This window comes from Clytia hemisphaerica, unplaced genomic scaffold, assembly GCF_902728285.1.
Source record: "Clytia hemisphaerica strain Z4C2 unplaced genomic scaffold, Clytia hemisphaerica genome assembly, whole genome shotgun sequence".
Lineage (NCBI taxonomy): Eukaryota > Metazoa > Cnidaria > Hydrozoa > Leptothecata > Clytiidae > Clytia > Clytia hemisphaerica.
Window position 1 is genome coordinate 143,307 of NW_027103617.1, and position 23,283 is coordinate 166,589.

The 23,283-nt window shown below is 35.3% G+C and overlaps 3 protein-coding genes across 6 annotated transcripts in view; 1 reads left to right on the forward strand and 2 right to left on the reverse strand.

Moving 5' to 3' along the window:
- LOC136802238 (uncharacterized) overlaps positions 1 to 12,769 on the reverse strand; it is a 28,863-nt gene extending 16,094 nt beyond the window's left edge. The window contains exons 1-2 of the transcript XR_010845980.1: positions 12,623 to 12,769; positions 12,201 to 12,387 (exon numbers count right to left, since the gene is read on the reverse strand). The gene's annotated coding sequence lies outside the window, so the exon portion shown is untranslated. The remainder of the gene's footprint in view (positions 1 to 12,200; positions 12,388 to 12,622) is intronic.
- Positions 844 to 12,182, forward strand: LOC136802237 (membrane progestin receptor gamma-B-like). Of its 4 annotated transcripts, none has more exons than XR_010845979.1 (2): positions 844 to 1,150; positions 2,795 to 2,913. XR_010845979.1 is itself a non-coding variant. In XM_067058956.1 (2 exons), the coding sequence occupies exon 2, from the start codon at positions 10,941 to 10,943 to the stop codon at positions 11,979 to 11,981; it is 1,041 nt and encodes a 346-aa protein (XP_066915057.1). In that variant the 5' UTR covers positions 1,059 to 1,150; positions 10,915 to 10,940; the 3' UTR covers positions 11,982 to 12,182. The 4 variants fall into 4 exon arrangements, 3 of the variants coding, with proteins under 3 accessions (XP_066915057.1, XP_066915056.1, XP_066915055.1); XM_067058956.1 differs by lacking the exon at positions 2,795 to 2,913 and adding an exon at positions 10,915 to 12,182 and having other exon boundaries at positions 1,059 to 1,150; XM_067058955.1 differs by lacking the exons at positions 844 to 1,150; positions 2,795 to 2,913 and adding exons at positions 2,759 to 2,771; positions 10,915 to 12,181.
- A 1,347-nt stretch (positions 12,770 to 14,116) lies between the features above and the next one.
- On the reverse strand, positions 14,117 to 22,801 carry LOC136802239 (uncharacterized). Its single transcript, XM_067058959.1, has 5 exons — positions 22,601 to 22,801; positions 18,636 to 18,792; positions 18,031 to 18,087; positions 17,087 to 17,308; positions 14,117 to 14,363 (listed from the first exon to the last, which is right to left on the reverse strand). Exons 1-5 carry the CDS (start codon positions 22,777 to 22,779, stop codon positions 14,208 to 14,210), a joined length of 771 nt encoding a protein of 256 aa, XP_066915060.1. The 5' UTR covers positions 22,780 to 22,801; the 3' UTR covers positions 14,117 to 14,207.
- Positions 22,802 to 23,283: the final 482 nt, after the last annotated feature.

Below are 23,283 nucleotides of genomic sequence, written 5' to 3' on the forward strand. Positions count from 1 at the left end.
TTGAACTTTGAATATGATTTAGAAGAATTTACTGGCCGGGTAAAAAAAATTTCATGCAAAAGCTTTCCAAGAATCTGAGTAAAGTGATTTTTTGTTCAAATTTTTGAGCATTTTTCCTTACAGATTTAGCCTGAGTAAATTTACAACAAATATTGAAAATTTATAATTCTAGTTGTAAACAAGATATCGAAAAGCGGTTTTTTGCAGGTTACGGGAAATTTATCTCAAAATCATTATTAAAAACCATGTTATTGTATTTTGGCGCGAAAACGGTTAAAATCTTTTACAAAGCTATGGGCCACCCGGTGGCCCGTGCGTCATATAGGAACACGATTCATGGGCCACCCAGTGGCCCGTGCGTCCGGAAAGGGCTAGACAACCCCACTAAATTTTTTGTCTCTCGAAGGTTCGATTATCGATTTTTCGCTCGGACATACCCGTCACCTCGCAAGCCTAGTACCTAGTGGTAAAGGACCGCTGTGCAGGGCAGAGTCAAAACTTGAAATATCTTTCGATTCATCGGAGAAGCTGTTCTTTTGATAAAGAATGTGCTACTTTTACAATGCAAATAATAATCAGAGATCGAAATTTGAATGCTACGACTCCCTGAAGACCAGAATCGACAAAATTATGACTGTCTATGGTTAGTTTATCCGTTGAAAGAAAAAAAGGTTGTCTTTTGTATTGAACTAAAAAAGGAAAAAAATGATTGAAAAAGAAGAAGTTAAGCTGAAAAGAAAGATGAATAAAATATTTCGAAAGTGTAAAATTATTTATTTATGATAAGAAGAACTTTTTGAAAATTTTCCGGTTTTGAGGTCATGTAAAATTTACACAGCATAACATAACATGTGAAAGAGAGGGTAAAGAGCCAGGCAAATCTCTTAATTTTATTGTGAGTAGAATTAAAAGCCGACAGCAGGTGCCGGTTATAAAAATATATAAAAAAAGTCAATCAAAATCAAATTATATTATATTCAAATTCAAAAATCTTTTCAATACAAGTTTGAAAAATTATTTTTTGAAAATCTTTGAAGAAACTAGAAAATCATTTAACACTTCATATATTCTAAAGGCTTCGTTGTGAACAGTGAAGAGTTGGAAAAAGAGGAAGAACAAACAAGTCAGAGCTGGCGAAGAAAGTTTAAAAGTGAGTAGAAGTTTTGAAATTTATATTTTACAAAATATATACCGAATGTGAGGAAATTTTAATTTTAAAATTGAAAACTAGGAAAGCTTGGGAAACGGGCACTCCAGATAAGATTAGTGTGAATGCCGGTCATGAGTCGATGATAAGGATCGCTTTGTTTTCAAGACTTTCTTTTGGTGTCCCAAAAAACTCAGCTTGAGGAGGGAAGCTTTAAGCTAAGCCATCAACATCATGAGTTGCGGAATTTCTATGGCAAATCCAGTACTATAAAATTGGTGCCGGGTATGTGGGTGTCGGGTATGTGCTAAAGCGACCGAGGATGGCATTCATAGCTTCAAGCCTAAGGATAGTTGGACAAATAGCTCACAATTTTGCGCACTTGTTTGTCACTCTTCCTGTACCGGTTAAATGGTTAACCGGTTAAATGGTAGCCCGGGTATTTAGTTTGTCTTTTTCTTATCCCTAGAGAGTTGATGAATCTAGGAAATTCCCTTTTCTTATACCACAAGTGGTTATTAAGCGCTCGCCGTAGGTTAAACAAACGTGTACATTAGTAAAGTAACATATGAGAGCAGTATCCTTAGCTAAGGATAAGGATATCTAATTAGATACACGGTTTTAAAAGAAAACCAATAAGTTATGGCTCTGACTGGGCTACTCTGAATTTTAGGAGTTTTTCAGACTTAAATGTTATTGTCATATTAGTTAAAAATGGAAATCTGTACTTCTCAGTAAAGGCTGTTCTTAATTTGTTCTTAGGTTTTGACCAAATTTCAGCATTGTATTTTTATAAAATTGTTCTTATAAAAAAGCGCGTAAGGCAAGGCACGGATGTCATTCTAAGTAGACGCCAAAACAAAATGGCCTTTACTTTTGAACCTATAACTGTAAATCACTCCCTTTGACACATCTGTTAGCATTTGAAGACTGAATTTTGTCTCAGATGAGAAGTCAAAAATTGTAGGGTTAATACCATTCCTTTTGAAAGCAAATTCAACTCTATGTGTTCGTTTTGCTGCGGTGGCACTTTAATGAAAGTTATGGCTAGTTTAATTAATCGAGCATAACTTTTGATCTAACGTTTAATGAACCAAATTTAAAAAAATAACCCATTTAAGTCGATCTTTCCAATGAAAAATCGAATCGTTCTTTTAAAATTTCCATAAAATTAACTTACGAGAGCAGCTTTTTTGTAACGCACCCGGTATTATTAATTTCGCCCAGCGAAAGTATTACGATAGCTTTTCGTGGCGGCGGTGTCCCCGGAAAAAAAATTTGAAAACGAAAGTATAACTAACACGGTGTAGAAACGTAGAAACTTCTAGAATATTCTCGAATAGATTCCAAAAATGGACTAAAATAAAACCTAGTGTTTTGAAACCGCAAAATGCACAGTTAACGTAACCAAGCATTTGTAAACATTCCTCGTGAGAGTGTGTTTTTTAGAGTATTTAAAGAGATTTATATTCGTTTCAAGTTATACTTAGTATTTTATGTTTGTGTAGTTAGTGAATGCACCATAACTATATAGTGCTAGGGATCTTGAAATAGATTTAAAGAGTTATATATACTTTTCGAACGAACAATCTTCACCACATTACACTTCACTACAACAACACAGGTATGATCTTCTATTTTTTGTAGGAAAGAATATGTAGTCTATCGAAGTGATAGAAGAAACACCTTTTGTGTAGGACGCAACGTTCTCCATGTTGAATACTCCTTTTGGCGAACGCGACGGTCTATTGCATGAATAATTGCTCCACAACCACCACTTCAGTAAGTCCATAGATGCAGGTAAAACAAGCAAGCGGGAAATTGGAACGCTAACATTCACCTAAATTAGCACGTCATAAGACTGCGAATCCCCTTGCGCATCGCTCAATATAATATTAGCTCAAATATTAGGGTTTTATTTTCGTAATACAAAGCAGGTACCGTGAGATCGGGTAATTTGCATCAGTGGAGGCTCATAGCCCTCAAATGAATGACTCGGCTGATCAATAAAATAAAAAATTAAATCAAAACAAAAATGGTAGAGTAGAGCTGTGAGTTCATCTGTTTTAAAGTTTTGCTGCTTTGATTGGTCAGTCATTTGATGGGAATGCAAGTTTCCCTCCACTGATGTAAATTACCCGACTTCACGGTAATTTCTGACCCGAATGGGTGGAGTAATTCGATATGCGGAACTGAGTCAATAGGTTGTCACGTTATCCCAAACGAATATATAATTAATAGCTCCACTGAATCCAGCATTAAAACAATAATAAGGAAATATCTAGTTACACGTGTTTATACTAATTATGCTTTCGTGTGTTACCGTAAGCTGGTATATTGTGTCGACACCCCTCATCTAATTCCGTCACCCTTCTTTGAAGATAGGAATAACAGGAAGGTTGATTTGTCTGATAGTTGTTTGGGAAAACGCGTCAACCTATGACCTATTGACCCAATTCTGCATATTAAATTACTCCAGCCATTCAGGCCAGAAATTATTTGCTCCGTACGACGGAAATAAAACCCTTATACTTCATAGCCAATATGAACAAAACTTATACATCAGGTAATATCTAATTTCCTGCTGGTTTTACTTGCATTTTTACTGAAGTATAGAGGTATCATAAATTTAAGCTTTCGTAATAAGTGCAATAGGCAGTCGTGTTAGCCTAAAGGTGTATTGACAAAAGATCTTTTATTTCTCTGACTGCTAAGCAAGAAATAAATAGTAAAAATCAGCGATTTGGAGCTTTTTATTTTTTCAAACAGAAAGTACCCCACAGTAAGTTAGACATTAGACCAACTTACTGTGGGGTATGTTGTGATGCTTGAGTTTTTCATTATATAAAGACCTTTTGCTAGTTAGGATGTCCAGCATTATAAAAAATTGACACATTAATGCATAATTATTTTATTAAGGGTACATTCGTGTTTCTTATCATTGTTTTGATGCTGGAATTTTAACTATTAAACATGACATCCTAACTAGGTAGTAAATGGTCTATTCAATATGACAGTGTGTCACTAGGGGAATTCTCTACATCACTCCAAAAGAAAAAGGACAATGAATGTCTCAAATATGAAAATACAAACATTTTTTCAACAAAAAGTTCATAATTATAGAAGGGGTCTGCAGGTATTATCTGCCCCTCTGGTCAACAGTATAACAGAAAGAGTCAGAGCCAGATTAGATTCTTTGACTAAAGTAGATCAAGTCCATCGAGTTTACCTGTTCTGAAATAGAACAGAATATTGTTAGAGGTGATTTTATTTATTTTTTCAATTAAAATTAGTATTTTGTTGGAAAGATAATTTTGTGTGTACAGCACCTGACCCCAAGAATGTAGGTGAAATTTGAATCAGACCTGAGAGATCTAGATTTGCAATTAAAAAAATATTGAATGTTTTAAACGAAATTTTGAACTCCCAAAATCCTTTCCCAGGGGTTAGTTTCATTACTTTTGATAGATAGGCTAATTTTTTTGGTCCTTGAAGTTGACTCCCATTTTTGTTTTAACCCCCAGAATGTAGGTTTGGTTTTATGGCTTTAAATCTAGTAATAGTAAAATGTTGATATTTTTTCGATTGAATTAATTATAACAGGAAATTTTAGAAATATTTTATGCCAAAACAATATTCTAAAGAGCTTTTGTTATTCTGAAAATTGGATTTTTTCGCTTTTTAACCCCCAGAATGTAGGTGAAAAGATTCGGTTGCTGAGACCGAAATTTCAGTATTCATCGGAAATTTTTGTTCTCTAAGTGAAATTCATACTTTAGAAATACACTCTGACAAAAAATTAACAAAGATATTAATTTTATCGTGCTACAAATGATGAAAAGTAAAAGAAAGGACGAAAAGAAGAGACAAGAAAGTTGTTTTTATTTTAGGTTGAAGATTCTGTGTTAAAATATGTGAATAATGTAACAACACCCCTGCCTCGCAGCCCCGGTGGAACTTTTCCCACATCGGGTCAAAAATTTCTACTAAATTCCCAATGGGGATAGAAATTCTATTGTTCCAAACTTAGGCAAATTTTCTGATTTGGCTGGGGTCCCAGCGGGTCTGGGACACGTCGTAAAAGCTTAGAATGCCAACATTAATCATCTCTCAGGAAATACTTTCATGTTATGAAAGTACAACAAAAAAGTTTTATATAATTTGACAGACTTTTTATGTCGGGTTATGAAGGCCCCCAAATTGTAGGTCAACTAACCCCAAAAGGTAGGTCAAACATTTCGTCAAAATATCTAACTTAGAACAATAAATATTGAAATGGACTATTTTCCACATTTCCTTAGTTCATTAGGAATAAGAAAATACCCTATCATCATAACTTAATTCCAATAGATTTCGATTTAGAGAGGATTTATTTAAAAAATGTCTCAATTCGAGTAGTATCCAATCAACTTCGATTCAGATTTTCGCCTGAAAAAATCAATTCAAGTTAAAATTTTATGTCCAGAAATAATCAGTAATATGTAACAGTATGCTCTGAAACAACTTTTTATGAAGTTGAACTATCGTTAGGGCTACCATGCTAAAAAATGAGAAACCTACATTCTCGGGGTTTACTACATTCTCGGGGTCAGGTGCTGTATGAATTTTGAGAAAACGGAAATCTTAAGGTTCTAGTATCTCTGTTCTAGTATAACTAGTAAGTATAAAAAGATTAGTGTTGATTATTTTGCTCTCTTTGAACTTTACCAGCTATGTCTCTCTAAGGGTAATTTTTTCGTCTATTCGATTCTGACTTGTACCTCGGGCTTTTGATTCTTTATCTTATCTATTTAATAATCGTACAAAAGGCGAAATTTTCGACTATCAGTCGTCTTGTTTCGATTATTTTTCACGTTGAAGCCTAATCTTTTGACATTCAAATGGTTTAAAAGAAAAAAGCTCTTTCAAGCCATATCAATAGCCCTTAAAATCAAGAATTTTACACCATTGAGAGGGGGGGGGCTATCAGCGGTCCCAACCAAACCCCAAGCTAAAAAAGAAATTGGCATCCAAAAACTTTATGCCGTAGCTCTTGAACATAAACACAATCCTGAATCTAAGATTTACAGTTAAAGCCGTTTGGAATATCCTTGTAGTGCCATGAGAGGTATATGAAAATAAATGAGTTTGGTGATATTAGTCTGTTGCGCTGCTATAGTAAACAGGCCTGGGGGGGGCAACCGTAAAAGTGAGGAGACTGAAGGCTCAAAATGAGATAGAAATTGACTAGGAATTTCAGAAAAAAAAATCTCATTTGCTTAAAAGTGGGAGAGGCTGGAGTCTCCCCAGTCTCCCCGCTTCCACCGGGCTTGGTGAAGACTATTTTTGTTTAATTGTAATGATGTCGCCAATGTAAGATTGTCATTTAGATGAATGATTTGTTGGTTCATTTATCAGTAGATGTTTAGTGGCTGTCAACATTTTTTGTTTTATTTTCGACGTCAAAATCTCAATGCAATGTCTTCTTCTAGTTTCGAAGTTCGTTGAGAAAATATGGAGTGATTGGTGATGAATGATGGTGCATGTTAGTGTAAGAAGAATGAGACAAGATCTAGAAGTTGTTTTTGAGAATGATAGCTAACTGGGCTGAATTTCAATAGGAAGCAACCCATGTAGTTTATTAAAGTAAGTAAAGAATAGAGGGTGAAGTGAAATTATGCATTGACTTTTTTTATAAGAACAAACTATATAAAAGCTTAAGGTATCAATAACCAAAATGTTAAGAACAAGTTAAGAACATTTGAAAGCTTTCGGTACTCTAAAACACCTGATTTCTTAGGAAAACGGACAAAAATACTCACAAAAATGGGAAAAATAAATACATGCTAAGAACATTTTTAGGCTTAAAACTAAAAGAGTTAAGAACATCCTCAGGCTTCAAAAATGTTGGATGTTCTTACAGAAAAACGTCTAGTTATTTTGATATGAAAATTTAAGATGAATTTAGGAGTAATAACGAGTAGTCCATTGTTATTAATAAATATTTCTTGTGAAGCTTTTTGGCTATGCACCAGGGGGGAGGGGTTCTTGGTAAAAAAGGGGTACGTGGGTTAACTCCATGAGTCCTAGGTAGGGTTGCATAAACACCAAAGTAGAAATCAATCCATCGTAGTCAGGGTACCTTTTCGGTGGAATTTGGGAAAAATATGGAAGAGTATTTTTATAAACTTTTGGAATTTCAGTACCCTTGTTGGTCGGCAAGGGTAGAGTACCCCCTCCCGGGGCTCTCTGTTGAATAACAATTGAATATGCGAATTTTGTATCAAAAGACAAGCTTGTAATGGGCTCTTCCAGAAAAAATCCGTTCATGGGGAGCTGAGGATGAATTGTCCAGGGGTATTGAAAAAATACCAAAAAATTGCAATGTCCAGGGGGTAAATTCAAATGTCCAGGGGTAATTTTTTGTGTCCACGGGGTTGATTTGATGTTTGTCCAGGAGTATAACCCGTGTCCAGGGAGTTAAAAATCAAAATGTCCAGGGGTAATTCATGAAAAAAATAATATATCCTCCACCCCCCATGAACGGATTTTTTCTGGAAGAGCCCAATTTGACTTCAGTCATATAACGTTTTGTTGTTTTCTTTTTGTTGGAATAAGATTGAAAAAGTAATTTTTGGAAGACATGACAGCCTGTCAATTAAGCGTCAACAACATCACCGAATATTTTTTGCTCACAAAGTCTTTTCATAAGCATATTATAATTAACCTTTAGTTTAGGTTTAATAAACTTTACAAGCGTCTGTTTGTTATCAATCAACGATACACGTTTTTTTTTTAAAAGAACATCCAAAATTTTTGAAGCCTTGGGATGTTTCTGACTCTTCATAGTGCGGAAAGGGTCTGATCCCCCCCTTGTTAAATGACCCCCCTTCTTGGCATCCCCCAACCTTTAAGAATGCCTATCCCCCAAGGCTTTTGGGCTAAATTTTCGAAAAAATATAGCGTACAGAGCGATCCCATAATCTCCTTCTTCCTTTCATACAGACCAAATTTCATAACAGTGCTGGAAAATAATCTACAATATATGTAAGCCCCCCCCCCCTTCTTAAACGATCCCCCTCCTTGCTAATGAAAATTTCTGACCCCCCTTCTTCACTTTTTTGAAAGGTGTCACCCCCTCCTTAAGAAATGGGGGGGGGGTCCGAACTATGCTCTTTGATATTTAAGCCTAAAAATGTTCTTAACATGTTCTTATTTTCGCCATTTTTTGAGTATTTTTGTCTATTTTCCTAAGAAATTGGGTGCTTTAGAGTCCTTAACTTGTTCTTAACATTTAGGCCATCGAAGTTTTATGTTCTCGTACAGTTTGTTCTTATAAAAAACGTGAAATAGCTCTCACTTTCTAGCAAGGATGTTATAATAAGCACATAAGACGATTACTGTTATGATTTGTTTCGACAAGAAAGGAAAGTCTCATATTAAAAAAACACACATGTTCAAACGTTTTTTTTAAGAACAAACTATATAAGAGCATGAGGCTTTGATGGCCAAAATGCTAAGAACAAGTTTAGAACATTTTAAGGCTTTGTGGACTCACAAACATCCTTTTTCTTGGGAAAATGGTCAAGAATGCTCACTAAATGGTCAAAATAAGAACAAGTTTAGAACATTTCTTGGCTTAAAACTCAAAAAGTTAAGAATATCCAAAGGCTTCAAAAGATTTTGGATGTTTTTATAAAAAAGACGTGTATCTCATTTCGAAGATATATCATATCAAAAGAGAACAGTGCAAGAAGAAAAGTCAAGATGATTTATTTGGCTGGGTTGAAAATGGAAGTAAAGTATTTTTCAATGTCTTAGTCTGTTGGATCGTTTGCTTTAAACGATCGTGTATTGAACGGTGAAAACTTGAGAAATGGATAGATAATCATCTATCTATATTTTGGGTGCGTCTATTTTAATATCGGTTTGATGCGAAGGCTATCTTCTCTTTTGCAAAGCGACCTCAATCTCTTCGAACTCTTTTGGTTTTATGAGATATTAGTTAGTAATACAGTCGTTTTCGCGATGGCACTTTAAAAATTCAAATTTAGCTTTGGCAAATGTGTGACGATCTGACCTTGTCTGGGTTTTATTGTTTATGTTTATGATTGGCTTTTGACTTTGAAAAGCTCATTTAATATTCACCCCAAACCTGGATGAAAAAGATCAAAGAAGTGCCAATCTGAGCAGATTCCCTCACAGAGCCATGACCTTTATAGACTAGCAAACTAGTCTGTTAATCAATCATGTCAGAGAACATAAATCATGTCAGGGTAAATAAAAGGCGGCGGTCGTTTGCTAGAATAGGAGCTCGGCAGCAGAACAAGCAAAAGCTGGTGAGAGGCTGCTGATTAATAGCTTAGCTTTCAGCCCTTGCCACCGACAAAATTTCTTCCTACGCTGACCTAACTCCTACACTTTTCCCGCGTGATATCATTCCAGCCAGACTTTAGGGTGAATACGGAGTAATAATACGTGTAATGCACGGAGTATCAGAAGCTGCTCAGAGATTAGAGTTTAAGTCAAAGCGCTGTCATGAATAATCAAGATTTTATTAAGTTATGAACTTTGACTTCTAAAACGTTTATTTTTTTTTAGTTTTGGTGATGAAAAATCTCAAAGAAAAACCTGTTTGAGGTCGTTAGGATGGAAGCCGGGGGGGGGGGGTACTTAGGAAAAAATGGATGATATGTGCGGACGGTAAGGGTCGGTTTTTTAAGCTTTCAAAGTCTCTCGGGTCGGAAAAATCAGAAAGTTTTAAATTAGTCTCTGTAAGGGTCGGAAAATTCACGATTTTTAGGATTTTTTTTGATTTCCAGAGAAAAAATTGTAATTAAGTCTCTCTAAGGGTATGACTTTTTTCAAAAATCGAAAAAAAAATTCAAAAAGTCTCTCCTTTAAGGGTAACCTTTTCAGCAAAAATCAGTCTCTCCAAGGTTCGGTTTTCGGAGGTCCCGTCCGCACATAAGTACCCCTCATTCGCCAACCCTAGTAACCCTGGAAGAAAGAACTCTTAAAAGATGGAGTTAGAGCTCCCAGTAAAAATTAAATACAGTTGAGTCTCCATACGGGGAGCAAAAATTTTTCGAGTTAAGGAAATTCACTTATCTAGTTATTAAGAAAGGCTTAAAAGGCATTGTCAACTAAAGGGACCATAAAAACCTGTTCAAGTTAAAAGATATTCAAGTTATAGAGGTTCGGTTTAAAGAGACTACGTCAATCATCAATGGCGTGTTATAATTTATGATATCAGAGTAATTAGAAACTACTTCCTCTAGTGGAGACAATTAGATAAGCCATTACTTTTATGGAAAAAAGAAAAAAAATCAACGGAAAACCAAAAACGTTATGCTGAACTGTAAGACAAATGCACAGTACTGCAACAATTTGAAAAGTAGCAATGCTGTCATTTATTGATTTAAAACAAGATTTGAAGGTCATTTTGAAAATTTTTTTTTTGGCTATTTGGAGGGAATCTAACCAATTTGATAATGTAGTAAGGTGTCTTTTTTATTTTTAAAAACAACATAGGGTCATTTTAAGAATAAAACTTTCACTGTTTGGGCGGATATTAATCAAATGACAGGCCCGGCGGGGGAAGCGGGGAGCTCCCCACTTTTGAGCAAATGAGGTTTTCTCAAATTCCTACCGAATTTATCTCATTTTGAGCCTTCAGCCTCCCCCTGTTACGGTTGTTCCACCGGGCCCGAATAAAGTAAATGTTACAAGATAGGATTTTGATAATGTAGAACTTATGAAACTTCTAACTTCTATTAATTTTCCAGGTGAGACACTAACAGACACACATAAAATGGCATCAACAGAAACCATGCACTACGAGAATAACCGTCCAGAACACAAAGTCTGTCCGAAGTATGGTTTACACAGTCACATGGTCAAAAACGATTACCGCGAACCGTTCATTGATAAAGGTTACCGTTGCGAGAACATGAAAGCATGGGACTGCTTCAAGACCATGTTCGTTTTTAAATGTAACGAAACGTTCAACATCTGGACACATTTCTTACCCTTTGTTATATTCCTGATTAAGTTTGTTTACATCTTCAATACTGAGCTGTCCATCCATGATTCCTTTTATTGGCCACTAGCTGCTAATGCCATGGGTATTATGGGCTTTTGTTTGACAAGCGCATTAGCTCACATGTTCTGCGCTTTATCACTTCAAGCTCGACACACATGTTTTTACACCGATTACGCAGCTATTAGTATTTATTCAGTTACCGCTTGGGAAGCGACTTTCTTTTACGGTCGTTTAATATCTGACGGTGGATTCCCGTATTTTGGAAACACTAGAGCCTCAATGTTGATTTGTTTAATCTTGTCTCTTATGAGCACGATACAATGTTGCGCAACACGCCACGTTAAAAGTGCGCTACGTCACGCACTGCGTGTTGGTTCGTTTGTTATACCATGGATTTTCGCGGCCGGTCCTTACATGCATCGAATGTTGACATGTGACTCGGAGCTCGATTGCCAGTACGGAGCCTTCAGTAAGTTTATCAACCACGCCTTATTATACGTGACCGGTGCAATATTCATGGCAACAAAATATCCAGAGCGCTTGTTTCCTGGTAAGTTTGATGCAATCGGACAGAGTCACCAGATTATGCACCTGTGTACGGCTTTTGGAGCCGACATTCAATTCGACTCCATCAAAACGGATATGTTAAGTCGTGAGGCTGCGTTACGTCAACAGCCGTTGAACGACGGTTTTACGTCGGATTGCGTCTTGTTTACGATAGTTATGGCCGTGAGTAACATGGCGGTGGCATTTGTGTTCAATAATTTTGTTGACATGATTAAGGAACAAAAAGACACAAAAACTGAATAACACCAACAAAAGAAACTAGGATGTCCGTGGTTTTAATAATATGAAGAATACTGAAAATGGTCATTTTTGACACGTAAAATTCTTCGAATTTTGATTTTTAAATCAATCAAAAAGATTTTAATCACGATTTTCATTATTATTTAAATTATTTAAGATATGTAAATTATCTCTAGAAAATGAGGAAAAAAATAATTCTAAAAATCGAGAATCGATTCTCACCTATACCTAATGTGTCTGTTTGTGCGATCCGTGATTTCCATTCAACCTCATTTCAACATCTTTTCATGACCTTTCACAACGGCGTCGAGGTCGATAGGTCGATCTCTAGGGTTGAATATCTGGAAGTAACACTTCTTCTTTAGAAAATGCATTCCTTTTATATGGATCCTTCCTATATTCATAGGGGCTGAAAGAACTTAACGGGCTTTAGGGGTGACATCTAAAATGTCAAAACTTGACTTGGTCAAAAATGGCACCGATAGAAGATGAAAATGAAAAGAAAAAAGTGAGGCATTTCCATGGTAGGTCGTTGATGTCATGGTGTCACTCAATGTCATTCGAACTCGACTTTTTACTAGTCATACAAATATTGATTTACACAAAATCGAGACCTAAAACGTCTACCATAATGATAGTTTTACCTATTGAAATGAGAAACAATGTTGATTATGGAGGTTGTTGCTGCTGGGTTCTTTCGACCATTTGTGTTATCCAGTGAATCAGGTCTTTTGATCTAGCTGTATCAAAAATTTGTTTGTCTTGTGTGTTTTATTTTTCAGTATTAATATTTTTCTAGAACGAGACAATAATACGGTGACATGATGAATGAAAATATAGCAGTAAACCTACCTTTAATCTATGGCAAATGCGCCGATATGATATCAACAGCGATTAAATCTAAAGTTGACTCATATTCGATCCTCAAGGGACCAAAAACCTTATTCGAATCAGAGAAAGATTCGAATCACAGAGCTTAATTCAAATCACTTTTCAGCTGAGGGATCAATATTTTAGTTCGAATTACAGAAATATTCGAATAACAGAGGTTCGACTTAGAGAGAGTTGACTGTAGTGGGCTCACATAGACCTTGAGTATTCGATGAGAAATAAACCGATTCATTGGGTGGGAACAAAAGTTTAGCGACATGCCTTGGATAACAATTATAGAGCTACTAAATTAACCCATAAAGATGATGCTGATATAATTAAAATAATTGAAATGGTAAAAATGAAACAAAGTTCAGGTGGTTGTAACATCAAAAGATTATGAAAAAGAAACACATAAAGAAAGAAGAATGATGCCCGGGGGGGGGGGGTACTACCCTTGCCGAGCTTCCAAAAAAGGCACCATACGAGAGACTGATTTTTCTATTTTGGAGTTTTTGTGACTCTACCTGGGACTTGTGGAGGTTAAAAAGGTAGCCTGACCTGCGGTGCATCCCTGTAACCCATTTTGCCCTTGTACCCCCCCCCCCCCAGAATGATGCCAAAAAGGTAATTGAAACGTTGACAAATAAAATCTTGCTAAAAATGTTTTTGAAAATATTTACATGTTTTCTCATAAATAAACTGGGTTTAAAATACCCTTCTAAAAAATTCAAAAAAATCTTTTTTAAATGTTGAACCAAAGAGTTTTCAATTTTCAAATCTAAGGATTTCCCTCTCCAAGCAGGAATTTGACTTAGAAACGGCTTTAGTAGACGGAATCGGTTGTCGTTTTCTAGACAAGGAGAGGAACGAGCTAATATGGATTGGTAACGCTATTAGGAGATCTCTAGATAAGATAGACAGCAATCATACCAATTTTCACTTTGGTCCCGAATAATGTCGAGCTCGAGATTCAAAACTTGACGGTTCATAATCATACCTGCACTGATAGGTTCCGTCAAAATGACCAGTCTGTCTTTTTTTATCCGATTTCTCTGTATCTTAGTTTCAACAATACTCACATGGTCTACACCTTCCCTGTCTTTCTTTTTTCGCCCTTGCCACGTCTTGATACCGCCCTTGTCACGTCTTGATACCGCCCTTGTCATGTCTTGATACCGCCCTTGTCATGTCTTGATGTGCCCTTGTCATGTCTTAATACCACCCTCGTCATATCATCCAATACTTTGCCCTTCTGCTATTGTTTCAATGATACGAAAGAATAGTTTGTCCTTAATGTCTGATAGAAATGCAGGATCCACTCAAGCCAATATATCCTTTAATACATCTTTCATTGACTCATGGTTCATAGGGAGGGGGTGATTCATTATTGATTTGAGTTACGGTTTCACCAGTGTACACCATCCGTGGCGTGTCATTGGACGATGAGGTTGATGTTGCGGCGGCACCAGGTGGGAAATAAGCCGGTGGTGGATCTCGTAGTGGATCTGTTGGCTATGATAAAAAGACAGGTACACATTTTTTATAAGAGCAAAATATATGAGAACACGAGGCTCTTCAATTGCTAAAAAAGTAGGAACAATTCAAGAAAACATTTTAAGGTTTTATGAGCCCTAAACAATCCGATTTTTTAGGGAATTGCACAAAATGGTGAAATTAAGAACAGTACTTTAGAGCATTCTTAGGTTTATAATTCAAGAAGTTCCTATAAAACAATGTGTACTTAGTTAGAACAGCAAAAGTGTATGCTTAAAAGTGCAGTTTAACTGAACGTAATGTAAAGAATACCTTTCCAGAATAAAAACTTTAAATTCGTGCCTTTTAACAATTTCAATTTTGCCAACAAAGCCTTCATAACCAGTGCACTGTGAAATCAACAGATTATATACAGACCCTGCACCCTAACTTCTATTTTTTTTACTTGAGCAGTTAAGCATTATTACTGATGTCGTTCTTAGTGGTGTAGGCTCTGTTTTTTGGGGAATACAGTATTAGCGAGTTTATCTATCCATGTTTTTTTTGCGACGAAGATTGTGAGCTTCTAATCCTGACTGAGGACAACGGTAAATCAGCACTTTTACCGTCATCGACTTTGCGGGTCAAAACTGCGAGTTTTTTCCAAATCGCTTTAGGCACTCTATCCTCAAAAATATAAATGCATAAACCCGTTATTATATTGGAAAATGATTAACCTAATTGGCCCAGCGTAGCGAGTGGGCCTTTAAAGAGAGTGTCACTATTTTTTTGTCCGTGTTTCCTTCTGTCTGTCCGTTTTGGCAGAAACGGCGCTTAATACCAGTAACACACTTTTTGCCGTCTCGAAAGGGAAAAGCTTGCGAAAGTCGGGTACTGGCTAAAAAAGATATATTTTCTGATTCCGCGCTCCTTAAACAACAAACGTTTTCAAAACAAAACAAGATGGCGGTTGAAGCGAGGAGATTGATTTCATGTGTTGATTCATACTTTCTTGAACATTTTCTTTGCTTTAGTGGGCAAGAGACTTTCAAACCGAAGAAACTTTGAAGTGATTTTTCTTTGTAAACTTTTTCAACATTCTGTCATATATTATAGTTTTCATAAAGCTTTCTGAGTGAAAATTCTACCTTAAATCACTTTCCCTTTTAGTTTCTTGTTTTAGACTTTATTCTTAGGAAATAATGGCTTCTAATATAAAAATAAATAAACAAAAATGCAGCTCATGTGTAAATTTGAATACGATTGGAACATATTTCTTGATGCTACACAAGGTTACTTCTGGATCTGTCAGTATGTCACTGTTAACAAAGGTCAGTGACAATGGGATGTGGCTAGGACGTATCTAGCATGATTTTCAAACTCGACACAGAATCATTTCAAGTAAACTGATTCTGGAATTTGCTGATGAACACTAAAATGGAGTTCATGTGTAAATTATAACAAGATTGGAACTTTTTCAATGATGCTACGTGTGAAAATGGTTATTTCTAGATCTGTCTCGTTTAACGAATTGGTGGCTTGATTTTTCAAACTCGACATGGAATTATTTCAAATACCGATTAAATGGAATATGGCAATGGAGACTAAAGTGCAGCTCATGTGTAAATTTGAACAAGATTGGAACTTTTTCTATGATGCTACCTACGTGTGAATATGGTTGTTTCTGGATCTGTTGTGTTTTACGAATTGGCGGCTTGATTTTTCAAACTCGACACAGAATTATTATAAATACTAATTTTAAATGGAATATGGACATGGTAAATGGAGACTAAAATGCAGCTCATGTGTAAATTTGAACAAGATTGGAACTTTTTCCATGACGCTACGTGTGAAAATGGTTATATATTTCTAGATCTGTCTCGTTTAACGAATTGGTGGCTTGATTTTTCAAACTCGACACAGAATTATTTCAAATACCGATTAAATGGAATATGGCAATGGAGACTAAAGTGCAGCTCATGTGTAAATTTGAACAAGATTGGAACTTTTTCCATGACGCTACGTGTGAAAATGGTTATATATTTCTAGATCTGTCTCGTTTGACGAATTGGTGGCTTGATTTTTCAAACTCGACACAGAACTATTTCAAATACCGATTAAATGGAATATGGCAATGGAGACTAAACTGCAACTCATGTGTAAATTTGAACAAGATTGGAACTTTTTCTATGATGCTACCTACGTGTGAATATGGTTGTTTCTGGATCTGTTGTGTTTTACGAATTGGCGGCTTGATTTTTCAAACTCGACACAGAATTATTATAAATACTAATTTTAAATGGAATATGGACATGGTAAATGGAGACTAAAATGCAGCTCATGTGTAAATTTGAACAAGATTGGAACTTTTTTCATGCAATGATGTTGTTTTTTATGGAAGTTGAATTTGATGATATTTTGAATTTGATTGTTTACCTTCGGGTGGAGAGTTTCGAGCTTTCAACATTCAATTCATTTTTGATTGACTACATTATGTTTCGTTTATTTTTTCACTTCCCTGTTCTAAGAAATGAAGAAAGGGAGAATTATCCTTGTCGACTTATTTTTCATTTTGTTTTGCTCGACGCAGTGAAATTTAAATTCTTTGGCCACCCCTTTCCTGGGGGGAATTTGAAATCTTGTTAAACATTTTTTGGAATTTTTAGAAATCCCGAAATTCGCGAAAATCGCGTAAATTTCGCTTTTGCTGGGCCTTCACGCCTAACGGGCTTCTTGTCTTAAATATAAAGTTGCAATCATACCCTATTTCGATTCCTCCTTCGCCGAACAGTTTCTTTTAACGTCCACGTGCTTGATGCGATGATTCCTGTATCCAACATCAAGAAAACATTCAAACCCATTAAGAAGCTCTTGTATGAAGTAATGTTGGGTGCTGACGAATGCATTAGACTGATGAACATCCAACAACCCAATGATAAAGAGAGGAAACAAGTAAAGGTTGAGACACCAATAACAAGCATGACCTGATGAAGTAAGAGGAAATATTACAAATGGTTAGTTTTCATGGTTTTCATTCAGTAGAGAATCAACACTAACGTTTAATCAAGGGTAAAGACAGATTGAACACCTAGAATTCTTTGAGAAGCTTGATATAGTTCAGTTTCTATAACTTGAACCTACAAGGAAAACGTATATCTGTTCGGGTTATGGTAATTTCAAGTCATTGAGGTAGGTTTATAAGGAATTGTTAATAGACGGGACCAGGAACTTTGTTCGAGTTGAGGAGACATGGAGTTATAAAGCTTCCAGTTATGGAGACTTCACTGTATTTATCACTTATCACAGATTATCGAGAAAAAAAAATGATGACATTCAAAGTTTAACAAGGTGAACGATCAAAGATAGTGACGAATAGCTCGCCTTTAGGTCACTTTTAAAGACGCCCGTTCAGATGCTAATGACACCCTTTCTTCCCCGGTGGGAAAAACAACCTTCAATTTCAGCCTCACTGGGAAATTGACTTTGATTTCACCCCCATTCGAAATTCAATGTTTAAAAATTACAATCTGAAACCATCCCCACTGGATTTTTTAAGCTTTGAACAATAATTTCTATCCCTATTGAGATTTCAATAGAAATTTTGATCCCCGTTTGGGGAAATATTCCACCGTGGCTGTAGTATAATGACAAAGTTCCATATTATAGAGTCACGAAAACAGACGAATGTCGGCTACAGTAGACTTACTAAATTATTGTTGGTACTTCGAGGTCCATAAACTGTCAATCCTCCTCCAACATAACTCTGTAAAACAAACAAACAGTTCAGATTTGTACTATTTCTGTCAATAAAGTAAACAAGAAATTTTGTTTATTTTCGGTAAATTTAGGACCAAGGGGCTTCTTAAAATAGGACCATCATTCTTAACAAAGCTTTTTTCAGTTTTCAGATTCTATAGTTTACTACCTTTTTTAATTATACCAAAGTCACAAAGTAGTAAAATTAAATGATTCAAAAATGTATCTTTTCTGCCAAGAAATTCTGGATAAATTTCCCTTATCTTATAAAGTGGATAGCTGCTGAACAAAGAGTTCTTTTTCGAGATTTCCGCAGTGAAGTGATAGATGGGTTTTCAGCCTTTTTTTAATGTTAGTGGGAATTTGTATAAAATGTTTTTCTATTTAGTACGATAAATGTAAAATATACACGTCTTTTTTTATAAGGTAAACGCATACAGTATAAGGAACTATATAAGGAGCTTTGAGGCTGAGATTATCAGGAAAAATAAGAAAGTTGAGGCTCGGTGCCAAGACTTAAGGCTCCTTATAAAAAAAACCTGTAAAGGTACTTACAAGTACAGCGAGGAAGAATGGTGAGAGCCCAGTGGCGTAGAGAGCAGAACGCACGATCATGACAGACCATAAACCAAGTGAAAGAAATAACGATCCAAGTAAGATTTGTAACACACCCAACACCAACATAAAACATTTACGTCTGTCTGTCTTCATGCTGAAAAGAGAAAATGAGATGCAAATTTTCTTAAAAATTTTTTTATGTGCTAATGCATTCGAAAATTTAGTACCGGATCTTAAACTAAACTTTTTTGTCTCATTTCTGAGTATTTTGAAACCAACGATGAAATTCATTGTAAAAAATGTAAAAAAACACTTTTGAAACCTTAACAATTTCCCTGCGCCGGTTGGGAGAATACTGTATTCTACAATTTCAGCCCTGCTGGGAAAATGACTTTGATTTCAACCCCATTCAAAATTCAATGTTAAAAATTATACTCCAAAACCATCCCTACTGGCTTTTCTGTGCTTCTGGAACAAAAAATTTTTATCCTTTTTGGAATTATCCCTACTGTGGAAAAAAAACTCCACCAGGGCTATGAGACAGGGGTGTTTTCTTCTAAAATTAAAGATTTTGTTTTTAAATAAGAGTGATATCGTTTGCTTACTCATCAATTTAAATTCAAAAGCTTTTTCACATTGGATTGACACGCAGATGCGAAGCAAGATTGATCAGAAAGAGGAAAATAAAAACAATTTCATGCTTATATCAGCATAATATAACAATAGTAAGACACTGTCCTGATATGAAATATATGTCTGATATGAAACGGAAACACTTATGTAAAAATAAAACCTTTAACTCTTTATCTTCTGGCATTCTAAGCCTCAGATTGTTTGTTTTATTTCGATTCGCTCACACTTAAGGAAGCCACTATTTACTTCAACCATAACTCTACTCCTTCTCATACACGTTTTTTTTTTATAAGGAACACGTTTATAAGGAACTCGAGGCTGAAAGTAGTCCAAAAAATAAGGAATTGTTAAGGAACTGCTCAGGCTAAGAATAAGAAAACAAGTTCTAAGGAACAGTAAAAGTAAGAGTTTTCACTTGAACTAGCTATGTAAATAAGGAACTCAAAAGGAACTTTGAGGCTGAAATTTTCTGTAAAAATAAGGAACTCCAGGCTCAGAGCAAAGTTAAGGTTCCTTATATAAAAAAAAACGTGTATGACATTAGAATAAACTAGAAGTTCCGTTAAATTACTTACGGTCTCCGAGTGCTACGATTGAAAGTTGAATTTCTTTGAAAGCCGTTCTCCGTATAAACCGCGTACAAATCAGGTCGACGCTGATTATTTTGGCGTGGTACTGAAAGTGTAGGTGCCACGATGCTCACAGAAGCTAACGTAGACATTTTCAATCAATCAAAAAACCTTTCTCACGAACACGTTTTCCTTTTTCTCTATACCTTAAACAAAACAGCAGCTCCTTCACAATCGCTGATATAAAGTGTTTCTTATTTTCCCTTCAATCTCATCTGAACTTTCATAAAATTTTCCCCGGTTCGACTTTTTTTTCTCTTATTTTTTGCCGAACTTGTTAACTCTTTTAAATATTTGTTTACCAGCAGTTAGCACTCTGCTTCATCATGTTTAAACGCTATTTTTATGTGAAATTGGTTCAGTGCAGATCAAAAAAAAGAAAATCAAAACATGACGTAATTGGTCAATCTAACATTCAAACAACATTCCGAATCAAACAAACTCCGCCGTGCCGTAATTACTCTACAAATAATCGACTTCTTTTTTCCATTTTTATTTCAGCGCTTTCACACCGTGAAAATGTGTTTTTAATTGGTCTTCGTGAAAAAAGTAAATGCGATTACTAGAGGCTGGCTGGAGGGCATATGTGTTTATTGACTATGATAACATCCGCCAACTGAGTGTAGAAATCAAGAGATATTGATATGTAGACTCATCAATATAAAACACTCATCAAAATTCCTTACTCGCACGCTTTACCCAATTCACATCGTTTTTTAAATAGAAAAATTCACATTGTAACCACTTCAATACCAGTGTATCATCTTTTTGTCTTTATTAGAAATGGGACCTTTTACATCTCATCGTTAGAATCACCTTTTATGCTTAACGCACTACTAAAATATTCTAGTGAAGAACCTCCATACGAATACACAAGACCTTTTTACAAACTGATAAATTTACACCGTTGCCTATAGAAAGCAGTGAAAACGCGTTGTTTTTTATAAGAACAAACTTGCAACATAATGCTTCGATGGTCAAAATATTGAGAACAAGTTAAGAACACTTTAACCCTTTACACGTTTTTTTAATAAGAACAGCCAAAATTCTTGAAGCCTTAAAATGTTCTTAACATATTCTTATTCTCGCCATTTTTTGAGTATTTTTGTCCATTTTCCTAAGAAATCAGGTGCGAACCCTTAAAATGTTCTTAACATTTAGGCCATCGAAGCCTTATGTTCTTATATAGTTTATTCATATAAAAACTCTGAAAGACCCGATTTTCTGGAAAAATGGACATAAATACTGGCTAAATAGTGAAGGTAGTAATCAAATTTTTTGAATATTCTTATAAAAAATTTGATTTTGAAATTCGACACAAAACCTTTTAAGTAATGGTATGAAAAATGACAAAGAGTTGAAGGTGATGTCAAATGTCAAACAAGTCAGATGGTAACCATGCTTTAAAGTTCCCTCTCTATCTCTTTGTTTTTTTTTCTTGTTTTTAATTGAATAATGTTACAGTCATACACGTTTTTTTATAAGAAAAAACTATATAGAACAAGGCTTCGCTGGTCAAAATGTTAAGAACAAGTTAAGAACATTTTAAGCCTTTTAACCCTTTAAGTGCCGATGTCGTATATATACGACATGGGCTATATAGGAGGGCGAAGCCCTCCTGTAATGCCCAGTTTGAGTTAGAAATCGTTATTTTTGGTCGAACTCGTAGGAATTAGATTGTCCTTTATGGTTAAGCAAAAAAAAATTCAAAAGTGAGTCTTTCCAGCGAAATTTTAAGCAAAAAAGTCAAAAAAATGCAAAAAATTGACAAAAATTCACTTTTTTGAGATTCTGACCGTTTTTTGACTATTTTTGGTCAACGAGTGATCCAAGAACCTCCAAATTTGGCCCTGTTTTACTTTATTCTGTCTTCTAGTGAATTGATTTGAAATTTTACCACTGGGCACCTTTTCATCAGTTCAGTCAGGTCCGCGCAGACTCTAAGCTATCCAACGAGCTATATACGAGCTTCTAATTCCTTCTAGATCAGGAGATATAAGCCCTTAAAGTTTGAACTAGCGATTTTTTAAAAAAAACTTAGAAAAAAGGACCCTGGCACTCAAAGGGTTAAGGACTCAAAAAGACTCGATTTCTTAGAAAATAGTCAAAAATAGGAAAATGCTAAGAACATTTTTAGGCTTTAAACTCAAAAAGCTAAGAACATCCAAAGGCTTCAAAAATTTTGGATGTTCTTAAAAAAAACGTGTTTTATATATTATATATACACTACATAGGACTATCGTAAGAGTCGGCGTAAAAAAAAACAGTAGTTTTTACTAAAGCTCCTAAATAAAAGCGACCTTAAAATTTATTTTTACGGATATCATTAAGAAAGTTGATCTTTATCTTTCGTTTTTCCTTTAAGGGGAGTGGTCTTAGGTGGTGAAAATAACTCGTTTTTTCTGTGCGGTTTTAAATGGTGAAAAATATTTCCTGAAGGGAAATTAACAAACGTACACGTTTACATTTTTATAAGAACCCAAGACCCTGATAGCCAAAATATAAAGAACAAGCTAAAAATTTAAGGCTTTGCGAACATTAAAACGACCGATTTCTTATAATGCAAAATAGCGAAAACGAAAAGATTTTTAGTCTCAAATCAGAAGGTTTCTAACATTTTGGATGCTCTTATGAAAAAACGTGTATTAGTAAGGTAGAATAGTTAGTCAAATCGATAACACGCAAAATGATTGAACTTACAAGAACTCGGCTTGGGCTACACGGTCATCGTCACTATTGAATTGTGGTCTTCTTGTAGCATTGCATTGTGGTATAGCAGAGGGATGTCTTTCAGTCAGCATTGGTAGAGGCGAATAAGCACCACGAATGTCAAAATATCGAGGATGGTTGGTGGTGGTGGGCCAAGGAAAACACTTCATTCCAAGCTCAAGGTCTTTATGAAATCAAGTACACAACTACAATCTCTAAGAGGAAGAAAAATACACGTATTTTATAAGAACAAATTATATAAGAACAAAAAGATGTTGGCCAAAATATTAGGAACAAAATGGTGAACATAAGAACATGATAAGAATATATGTAGGTTTTTCATAGAGGTCAATAGACCTGCGAAATATATTGCTATGAAAAAAAAGGTTTAAAACTGAAAAAGTCATCGGAAGACTTCAAAAATGTTGATATTTTCATAAAACAACGTGTATTTAAGAACACAGAACACAGCATATATGAAAATCAGTAAAAAATATATGATCATAGGATTATATTGAGCTTCCATCATTCTGTTCGGATCCTAAACACAACATATTCGAAAATATATATATAAAGAAACTTACAGAAAAATACACGTCTTACCTTTGGAGAACTTTTCGAAAAATGGATATAGAAGTTGACATTGAAAATGGTCTGAGGATACGAACAATATC

Coding starts and splice junctions, on each gene's coding strand:
- LOC136802237 (XM_067058956.1), top strand. CDS start 10,941: ATGGCATCAACAGAAACCATGCACTACGAGAATAACCGTCCAGAACAC.
- LOC136802239 (XM_067058959.1), bottom strand. CDS start 22,779: ATGAAGTGTTTTCCTTGGCCCACCACCACCAACCATCCTCGATATTTT. Junction 18,088..18,635: donor CATTCTTCCTCGCTGTACTT/GTAAGTACCTTT, acceptor TTTGTTTTACAG/AGTTATGTTGGAGGAGGATT. Junction 14,364..17,086: donor GAAGGAGGAATCGAAATAGG/GTATGATTGCAA, acceptor TTTTTATCATAG/CCAACAGATCCACTACGAGA.